This window comes from Triplophysa rosa, unplaced genomic scaffold, assembly GCF_024868665.1.
Source record: "Triplophysa rosa unplaced genomic scaffold, Trosa_1v2 scaffold254_ERROPOS399912+, whole genome shotgun sequence".
Lineage (NCBI taxonomy): Eukaryota > Metazoa > Chordata > Actinopteri > Cypriniformes > Nemacheilidae > Triplophysa > Triplophysa rosa.
This window is the reverse complement of record NW_026634274.1, coordinates 99,918-110,941: the sequence shown is the minus strand read 5'-3', so window position 1 is coordinate 110,941 and position 11,024 is coordinate 99,918. Positions and strand designations below refer to the sequence as shown.

The window sequence follows — 11,024 nt, the reverse complement described above, 5'->3', positions numbered from 1 at the left end:
GATGATTATGCAGGAAAATATATTTAGCTATTTATTTACACTGTGTTATTTGATGCTGTCCTATATTCTATGCAGTCGGATCATCTCCTCCTCATGCGCTCATAGTGTGATGGTGAGACAGCGCTGATTAAATATTTAGATTGAATTTTTATTTAAAATTTGAGTTTGATTTTACAAGAGCTGCATGAAACAAGTATCACCCAATACAAGTGCAAATAACTCTGCGGATTTAATCTTAAAATTAATTAAGGTATTAATTAAGGTAAAATTAAATGTGTGTGAGGGATTAATGCTTATAATCATTTTTATCACACTTACCTTTTGCAATCTAACTTGAGTTCACTAACTCACCATCGGTGTCGCCAAACTGCTCTGTCTCCAAAATGTCCGTACGCATGGGTCAGAGTTTGCGTGCAGGTGCGCACATTTTTCCGTCAAGTTTGTTTTTATAAATCCCATCTTTTGCGTGGGATGTGGCGTACGCCTCTTTCAGGGAATGTTTTGTGCGTACGCAACGGTTGTAAAGGAGGCCCCAGGGCTCTAGAGTGCGACCGTATTTCTCAATGGTGCGACTAAAAAAAATCGGAGGTGCGACCAGCCGTTCGAGGGAGAAAAAAAGTCTCTGCGACTCTAAATGTCTCCCTGTGATTCAACAACAGACACACATTAGGCCCATATCGTGGTCTAAACCAATCAGAGATAGTGAAGGGCGGACCCCCACTCTGATTGGCCGTGGTCCAGATTTTCCTGTACGTGTGTGTACCAGAGGTCGCGTTAACCGAAAATTCTCTGTCATTGACAGATTTTTTTTACCAGTGAAGGAAAAATCTGAAGGCCGTTCGTCCGTCATTTTGACAGATTACAATGAGGGCAATTTGTAACTCCCCGTTTCCCTTCATTAGAGCGTGATATGCAGCGAAGGGACGTGCGTGTTTTCACCTGTCATTGTTACTGACTAGACATATGTGATGCGATCTGGGAAAACCCGTCGGATGTCGCGCTGGGACGCAGGAAAGACAGTTCACCTATCAAAGTAAACTACATAACATGAAGAATGAAGGAGCACATTTGAGCACACATCAAAGCACATTTCCTGCCAGTCCTGTGTAAACTATGGCATGCAAAGTATTTTTTATACAATGTTTTCGAGAGATGACAGAGCTCCCCGTCTGCAGCACCGGGAGTTATCCGATCGCAAAACATACAAGGGATGATCAAAAGTCCAGACACTATGCACATGATAAACAACGTAAAACTTGCTTCACTGCTTATTAGTTGTTGTCCGTAATGTTTGCTAGTTTCTTTGTGTAGTGATAATGGCAGAGCTCTCATTCTTTAAGTGTGCCCTGCACCATTTTCCTTACTTTCGTTTTATTCAAACGGTTTTGTACAGTATTTTTATAGACTCAAGCACAGCAAGTACAGCGTGATGACGTCACGAACTTACTAATTACCACCTAACGCCACCTTGCACCATAGTGACGGGTAATAATAGATTATGACGGATTTTTTACGAGCCTGTCAGTCAAACTAACGGACAATAAAAAAGTCTAGCGCAACCTCTGGTGGGACGTGTGAAAATGCGTGTGCTGCAGTCAGACAGAGAGGGGAGGAGCCTATAGGCCCGTCAGATAAACAGAGTAGATGTAGCCGCGGATGATGAGAGAAGATGAAAAGAACGATTGACAACTTTTTCGTAAATAATGTTAAGTTAAAGCCTGATCCGTCCGAAAATCATAAGCAAATGCTCTGACACAGAGCCATCAACCTCCCAGGTTATGTCAAGCCCTGGTCCATTTATCTTGAGTTTCAGTTCACTGAAGCACTTTAAGCACCAACACTTTTTCAGTAAGTTACCTTTCTTGTAGAATTGTGCTTCAAATAAAGAACTTTATGTTGACCAGATTGTTAGTTAATCATTTACAAGTCAATTTTGCCTATATGGACAGCGATTTAAAAAAAAAAGTGAACTGGTAAATCTGCGGTGTTAAATGCGATGCGGTCAAAAATTTGGGTGCACCTAACTTTTGTGCTGGTGCACCTAAGAAAAAAAGGTAGGCGCACCAGTGCAACCAGTGCAAAAAGTTAGTCTAGAGCCCTGCAGACATTTCATGAAGACCCTAATAAATCATACCAACTTGTTGAAAGTGCTCATACGATGCGTCCTTTAAACAGTTGTTGTTCTTTTGTCAGTCCTAGGAAAAGCATTCCAATCTATCTGCTGCTGTCAGATGAGCAGGCTACACTGATCATACAGGCGTACTGGAGGGGATACAAGGTAATAGTAGTGACAACGACAACAGTAACTGGAACTTGTGCAGACGTGTCACTCTTTTCCTTTAAAGTCCCACTGCATTTGATGATTTTATCACATAAACTCATCTTTAAGCATTAAAGGGATAGTTCACCCCAAAAAATTCTGCGTGTATTGGCCAGGACAACCTGAAGTATTCATATATATATATTATCAGGGGCGTCATGCACCCAGGGGCACAGTGTACACAGAAACATGTCCTGTAAATACAAATACATACATTTAAAGCAATATTATAGAGAATATCTATTAAGCGTATTCAAAACATTGCACAAATCATTGCGAGAATTAAATTACAACACTATCTGATTGATATACAGTATGTGACCCTGGACAACAAAACCAGTCTTATGGGTCAATTTTTCGAACTTTTTTTCGAACAAATTTTTACATAATCTGAAAGCTGAATAAATAAACTTTCTATAGATATATGAGTTGTTAGAATAGGACAATATCTGGCTGAGATACAACTGTTTAAAACTCTGGAATCTGAGAGCGAAAAAAAATCAAAATATTGAGAAAATTGCCTTTGAAGTTGTTAATCAGGGGCAATGTGGCAGACCATCCACTCACAAAAATAAAGTTTTAATATATTTAAGGTAGGAAATTTACAAAATATCTTCATGGAACATGATCTTTACTTAATATCCTAATGATTTTTGGCATAAAAGAAAAATCGATAATTTTGACCCACACAATGTATTTTTGTCTTTTACTAAAAATGTTCCCGTGCTACTTAAGACTGGTTTTGTGATCCAGGGTCACATATGGTAAATGCATCAGTCTGGTGTATTTTGAGAACAATTATCTACAATTTTGTGCTATAGTAGTAAAAGAGTCATTGTTTCCATACAAATGATCATAGAGCACAATAGTAAAAGCAAATAAAAATGAAGCAAAGTGGTTATTTTTTGTTAAACTGCCTTTAATATAGATTTATTATCCATTACAAAATTCCTTCCATTATGAAACAAAAATGTATAATGCAATATGATACATAATAGAATAATTTAAGTGCATCTATTAATATATGAAAAGTGTCAATTATGTATTATTTAATATATTGTATTTATTCTTTTAACTAATGTCCCACTCTATGTATTACCAAATCTATATTAAATGATTTCATATATTATTGATAGTGAATTTAGAGTGTTGTCAGTCTTTGCACCCTGAAATTGAACTGTAACATAAAAGTTCATGGGTCCAGTTCTTGCACCCGCGTTTGGTCGCGGGGTCTAAATGAAAGTGGGTGACAAATGCTTTGCCTAAACGACGGCGCATACTGGCATAGAACGAGTCTGAAAGTCTTGTTTCGTGTTTCCGTGAGCCGAGCTCCCGACCGTGCGCAGACGCTGATTACATCATTAGCCAGCGCTGTTGCTTCTGTCGCTGGATTGGTAAATGTTAAGATCCTGTACGTGATCTAAACGGAGAAAATCTCACAAAGAGGACAAGGGTGCAGATCATAACTGATATAGTGTCTTCCTATAGAATCATGCAACTGATTAATAGATGCCGTCTAGAAACTCGTCATTTGGAGGTTGCATAAACTGCAGGTTTATGAATAAAATACTCTGCAGTGGATTAAAATGAAAAAATTGCACATGGTTTATCATTTAATCATTATTGATCATTATTTGAATGTGCTCCGCTATTTTACTTGGTTTTAGTCTATTTTGCATTTGAAACTCGTGTCCGGCTGCATTGAGTTCATACATTTATGTGGACAAATATTGCTATTGTATAGTAAAATAAAACTGGAAAACACAGAACTACAAAAATGGACCGAACAAACCGCCGGGTTATAAATGAACCTGCCTACCCAGAGTTTTAGATTTCCACATTCTGGAAACCTTGAATGCTGTATTTACCCAATCAGAATGTAGAAGCACAACTGTGTGTTGTGTGCAGAGCTTAATTTGTGCCGGTGTTGTGCCGAAAACTGACTCCCCCATTCCTTGCTAACATGAGGTGTTAGGGTTAGGTGTGGGGAGGGGTTAGGATTAGCTAACCAGTTTACCCCCAGTTAAATCCATGATGGGAGTCGTAATCTGGTGGGGAGTCAAAATGCGGCACAACACCAGAACAAGCCGGATCCGGTGTTGTGCCGAAAACACACTCACCGCCAGATTCTGCACCCCCTTAAATAACACGCTGTCCGATTGGCTAATTCTAACCCCTCCCCACACCCAATCCTAATCCTAACCCCTCCCCTAACACCTAATCCTCACCCTAACCATTGTGGGGAGGGGGGGTGCATAATCTGGCAGGGAGTGTGTTTTCGGCACGACACCGGCACCTCATTTCAGATCCCGCTCCTCAAGCGCAAATGGAAAATGTAATTCGTGTTGACCTGTTGCTTTCATATTAGGGCTGTCAACGTTAACGCGTTAACGCATGCGATTAATTTTTTCAAATTAACGCGTGAAAAATATTTAACGCAATTAACGCAGCATCCGTTTGTTTTGACATTCTTTGTCTAGCGTTACATTATGTAATCACGCTCTTATTCGTGTACACTGTACAGGCTTTTAAACCACTTAAGCGCGATTTTAAACAGTTGCTTTGACGCGTTCAATGAAGATAGACAGCTTCTAAACTGTGGGACGCGGCAAAACGCAACGCGAGGTCCAGTCTGGTGTAAACAGTCATGGGCTGAAGGCTGCGTCGGTGAATCGCTGTCAGACAGCGCATCCATGTTAAATTCTCTTTCGTGCTTGAATGGATAAAACCATACAAGATTATGTCAGAAAGCCCGTTTTGTTTAGCATTTTCTTAAGCAAGACTTCGAAGTGTAAAATAAAATCTTAAATGAATGCAAAGAGTTGTGAAAATGGGAGTGCGGTGACGGTCAGATCTGCGTACTGAGACAGCTCTTAAAGGGGCCGCGCTCTTAAACGTGCTGCTGTGACTCCTGTCACTAATGTTAATCAAAGAACAAAATAAAAGAAGAAATCAATGTGATGTTGTAGCTTTAATGAGAAGTCTTCTGCATTTAATTTATAATTTAGCATTAAAGACTGTAAAGTGTTTGAGAACTTCCTTCAATTTCTATATATTTCATGATAGCTCTCAATTATATTGTTGAATGGCTATAATTAATGTTAAAATAATCAATTTAATAGAGACATCAGTTACAGTACTAATATCAAAATGTTTTCTTTCATTCATAAAATAGATGCTGTTAAAGAAATATGTTGTTTCTACATCAATTTGAAGATTAAATGTGAAATTATTAAAATGTAAAAGTATATTTTAAAATATTATTATTATGTGTGATTAATCGTGATTAATCACAGAAAATGTGTGATTAATCTGATTAATTTTTTTAATCGATTGACAGCACTAGTTCATATATTTCATTAAAAGCACGTTTAATAATTATAATGGCAATAACTATTTTATTTTGATAATAAACAGGCTGTCAAGTTGGAGATGCTGGAATATTGTGTGTGCGCATAAGGCGCCAACAATATGCTTGTCTATCATATTTTAAAGCGATTTAAGGCGCGTAAATTACTTGAGCTGTTACTCATAACGGCAGAAACAACGTAAAAAACTCTGTGATGATTTATGGTCAAACAGATATGACAATGAGTACGTCATTAGATACTGCAAAGTTAGTTACTTTTAGTTGGGTACACACTTGCACTGAAAGCGGTATAATGTGCTTTTGCAAAATAAAGAAAACTAACAGGATGCGCTCTGTCATATCCTTTCCTTTGACTTATTTGTGGAGCGCTGCGCCTCACAAACTGAGCCAAACTCATCATCGTATTGTCACCGTTTTTCCCTTTTGTTTTGTCAATCTGGTAATTGTCAAATATTCCGCGTATATTTATTCGCTTCGCATGTTTTGCATTATATAATGAAGGTAACTTGTCGTTATGGACACTTCAGAGAGAGATATTTGTGTTGTTGGACGTAGAAGAACTGATGAACGTTATACACGGCAGCCTCCACCTGGACTCACAAGTGTAATTGAAGTTAAACTTCTGAATTCTACACAAATGTTGAGGGCTGTTTTATTTGTTTACATGCACAAATATTCACAACATCATAATTATGACAATAAACTGTTTTCATCACCTTAAAGCAACAACGAGCAACTTCTGCTCACTGTTGCCCCACGTGGTTGATAAGCGGAATTGTCTGTTTACAGTGTCGTAAAAACTGTCGCAAAGATTTCCCGCTGGCAGCCGACGGACCTGGCGGACCTAGATATGCTATGAAAACAGCGCATAACATGTACTGTATATATATACTGTATAACGACAACATTAGCCTACTCAACGACTGAACTGTTCAACATTTACGCGGTTTACTGGTCTGAACTAAAGAATCTGCTACTTTTTACAACAACACGTTTATTGTGGGTTTTTTACTCTTCATTTACAAGCACTACACACATTCATGATGAGACACGACAACATGCTAGCTATCGGCACCGGCAACCATATATTATTTCATTTCAATTCAATTCAATTTTATTTATATAGCGCTTTTCACAATGTGCATTGTTCCAAAGCAGCTTTACAGGAGAACATAAGAAAAACACAAAGAGGTAAAACACAGCACAGTGCATGGTGTTTAGACCAAGCAAGATCATTCTAATAAATAAATAATTAAATGAATAAATGCAGTCTCCCGGTGAGCAAGCCAACATTGCCCTGCTATTTATCTCTATGTTATCTCTCAGCTAGTGTGAACCGGTGTTGCGCCAATGACACAGACTAATAACAAATACGTTCAAAAGTACAGGACAGTAACAAAAAAGGTACAAATAACACTTACAAATCCAGGAGCAGGCAACCTGTTGCCTCTTGCTGCTCACGCCACCGAGTGAAAGCCCGTCCGATATTGATTCGTGACCGGCCTCATGTCCGATCACTCTCTCGCTTTCTTTTCTTTGCTTTCTCCGACAAAACCCTCTTTGTTTTTTGGCTGGCTCTGCCATGGTGATGTTTTGGTTCGTTTAGTCATACTGTTAGCTCTGCTATTGGCTAACTTCTCCCAGGCTACGAGTAAAACGTGACGTATGCCGTAAAGCAGGGGATAGGCGGGGCTTGTACCAGCCTGAACACCAAAGTTACAAGTGCAATTTCAGCCGATAGGAGGCTGCTTAGGTAGCAACGGCAGTAAAATTCGTCCAGTTAAAAGTTGACCTACCACTAAAATAATTTTAGAGACATTATTTTAAGGTCAAAAAGTTGCTCGTTGTCATTTTAACGCACATTTGAACTAAATAAGGCATGCAAACTCCAGATAAAATCTCCTTAAATTTCTTTGATAATTCTGAGATTCTTTGCATGTCCATTTCAATTTAGGCTGTCTTATGCGCATTTCAAAACATCTAAATAGTTGAATAGAAAACCCCTCAGAGATTGCACAGTCCGTTACTTCTCCCCACCCCACTCACTTGCCGGACCTGCCACGCCCCCTTGTTCCGGCACCTCGTAGTTTACAAACGAAGCACAGGTTGTGTCATATGGATCAATAATGTTGTACGATTTTGTTTTATTGCAGACTACATGAGCTCACTATGGGTTTTATTTTCAGGTGCGTGTGCGTCCGGATGTACAGGAGTTGAGACAGTGGCAGAGAGAACTGAGAGAGGAGAACTGTAACATCAACAAAACCGTTCAGGAGTTTTGGGCACGGCAGGAAAACAGAGGTCTGAATGTTAACAACTCGCTCTAAAAATAAACCCCTCTTAATGCAGTGAACATTTACAGTTTAATGTGACATACAAGCAGATATGGTGTATAGAAGTACAGTGAGGGAAATAATTATTTGATCCCCTGCTGATTTTGTAAGTTTGCCTGCTTACAAAGAAATGAAGGGTCTATAATTTTTATGGTGGGTTTATTTTAACTGATAGAGACAGAATATTTAAAGAAAATCAGGGGAAAAAATGTTATATAAAGGTTATAAATTGATTTGTATTTCAGTCAGTGAAATAAGTATTTGATCCCTTGAGAAAACATAACTTTGTACTTGGTGGAGAAACCCTTGTTGGCAAGCACAGAGGTCAGACATTTCTGATAGTTGGTCAACAGGTTTGCACATGTGTCAGGATACATTTAGTCCACTCCTCTGTCAATCTTTAAGGTTTCTTGGCTGTCGCTCAGCAAATTGGAGTTTTGGCCTCCTTCAAAGATGTTCTATAGGACTAGGGTCTAGAGACTGGCTAGGACATTTAATGTGCTTCTCCTTAAGCCACTATTTGGTTGTCTTGGCAATATGTATTGGGTCTTTGTCATGTTAAAGGCACATCCACGACCCATCTTCAGTGATCTAGTTAAGGGGAGGAGGTTCCCGTCCAAGATTTTAGGGTACACTGGCCCGTCCCTCAGCCCCTCAATGTGGTGAAGTCATCCTGTACCCGAAGCAGAGAAAAAGCCCTAAAGCAGAATGTTTCCAACACTGTGCTTCTCTGTAGGGATGGTGTTCTTGGGGTCATAGTCAGCATTTCTCTCCCTCCAAACACAGGAGTCAATTTTGGTCTCACCGCAGTTTCTCCAAAGCCTTTTCTGAATCATGTTGATGTTCTTTGTCAAACTTCAGATGAGCCAGACGAGCCTTCTTGTGCAGGAGGACCTTGCGGATCATCTTTACCCCATTGGGGAAATCTTGCAGGGAGCTCCAGACCGAGGGCATTTGATAGTTATTTTGTATTTCTTCTATTTCTATTTCCCTGACATCCTTTAAAACCTATTTGTTCTGGACCATGGTGGTGGAGAGGTTGAAATGGAAGATACAGATTCTGTTGGCAGGCATCTTTTATATACATAACAAGCTGACTTAGGAGTACTTTCTTAAATTGACAGGACTAATCTGTGGTCCATATAGGCACACAACCAATCTGTGGAGCCAGAATTCTTGCTAGTTGGTAGGGGATCAAATACTTATTTAACTGACTGAAATGCAAATCAATTTATAACCTTTATATACATTTTTCCCCTGATTTTTTTATATTCTGTCTCTATCAGTTAAAATAAACCTACCATAAAAATTATAGACCCTTCATTTCTCTGTAAGCAGGCAAACTTACAAAATCAGCCGGGATCAAATAATTATTTCCCTCACTGTATATCGTATCTATTAAATTACAGATATCTAGACTGTGAGTCTTTGATCTGTGTCTCATACATTTTAATTTAGCCACATTAGGTCGTCTAAGCTGAGTGTCGCTGCACCTGGCCGTAGTTTTAGATGGTGCAATAGGTGTAAATATTTATGACTGAAGAAATGTTAGCGTACAAGTAACTGAATAAAAACTCAATATTAATTCAAATAAAGTGTTAACTTTATTTTTGAGATACTTCAGAACTTCACAATGCAACACGTTTTTGTCACAGCAGGTTTTTCTTCTCTAACAAAACAAGAACTGAAGTCTTTGACAAGCAAAACTGATTTATAAAGCAAACTGTCAACAGTACTTTGTTATAAAGCATGTGGATTACAGCTAAACCGTTTGATAGCACAAAACAGACAACAAGTGGTAACTGAAATTGCATTATTTGGCTTTCAACATTAACTTCAAAGGACACACACATGGACTTAAAATGCCAATCTACACAAATTTGAACTCTTACCAGACACTCTTGCACCTTTTCTTTGAAACAATCTTGTTTATTGGAAGGTTGATTGATGTCCTTTGCCATGGCTACCTGTAAAATACAGATGAGATGCTCGTCTGTGAGGCTCTTAGCTCTTAGGAGGAGGTGTTTCTGAACATAGGTACGTGCAGCGTGAAGGCTAAGCTGTGGCATCGATTCAGGGACTAAATTGAGTCAGCTGCCCCAACTGACTGGTCCTGACCAAACAACAAGCACAGAAACGTTTATAAATAAGTGAACATGGCAACACTGCAAAAGAGCGCTTTGTGAAGCAGAGAATATACCAAACACCATGCATCTGTCAGAGGCAGCATAGTTTAAACTGACGGATAAAACGAGTCTTTAGCAGAAAAATAGCTGCGACACGGCAGAATGTTGCTATGGTTACCACTGTGTCAGTCATCAGAAATGCAGTAGTGACTTCCTGAACGATCGTTAGGGGATTCACTGCTGCATTTAAATGCGGTTGTCACTCCAGAAGCTTTTGCAGTGTGTACGTGACCTCAGAGCTGATGAACTGAACAGATCATTCAGATGACAATGACAGAACAGCTTTATGAAATTTGCTTTGTTTGATTGTTTCAGTTTGGTCAGAGCTGCTTGATCTTTGCGATGATGCTGATCCGGAGGCGGGTGTTTCGATCAAGGTGGTCCCCCCCACACCACAGAGCAGAGTGCTGCTGTATACACCCGCTGTAGAGAGAAAAGAGCTTCTGACGGCAAACCTGTCAGCCCCGACAGAGCTTCAGCGTCATGTTAATACTACTGCTGAGTGAAGATGTCTCGCTGGGACTTTATACTGCATCACATGCTCCGTTTCTTAATGACAGAATATTATTAGCATAATATCATAGTTTTATTTATCTTACACTTTTTTCCAATGCACATCGTTTGTTCACATTTGCTCAAATGACATTTAAAGACATAGCCATTTTAATCCCCATATCATTGATGTGTGTCTATGACAACATGTAAACCTCTTGTAACTCTAATATACATTATAATAAACAGTGTATTATAATGTGGCATCTAATGAGACTTTATTAAATAAAAGCATAATAAAGAAAGTTGCAGTAGATGATGAG

At 39.0% G+C, this 11,024-nt stretch overlaps 1 protein-coding gene across 1 annotated transcript; it reads left to right on the top strand.

The window, feature by feature from the left end:
• Nucleotides 1–1,998: 1,998 nt before the first annotated feature.
• Nucleotides 1,999–11,024, top strand: iqck (IQ motif containing K). Its single transcript, XM_057327632.1, has 3 exons — nt 1,999–2,278; nt 7,877–7,991; nt 10,525–11,024. The coding sequence occupies exons 1-3, from the start codon at nt 2,159–2,161 to the stop codon at nt 10,713–10,715; spliced, it is 426 nt and encodes a 141-aa protein (XP_057183615.1). The 5' UTR covers nt 1,999–2,158; the 3' UTR covers nt 10,716–11,024.

Bases quoted from the DNA above. Each gene is read 5' to 3' on its own strand.
- iqck (XM_057327632.1), top strand. From the start codon at position 2,159: ATGCGTCCTTTAAACAGTTGTTGTTCTTTTGTCAGTCCTAGGAAAAGC. The intron at 2,279-7,876 runs GTAATAGTAGTG...TTTTATTTTCAG, and splicing joins CGTACTGGAGGGGATACAAG to GTGCGTGTGCGTCCGGATGT. The intron at 7,992-10,524 runs GTCTGAATGTTA...TGATTGTTTCAG, and splicing joins GGCACGGCAGGAAAACAGAG to TTTGGTCAGAGCTGCTTGAT.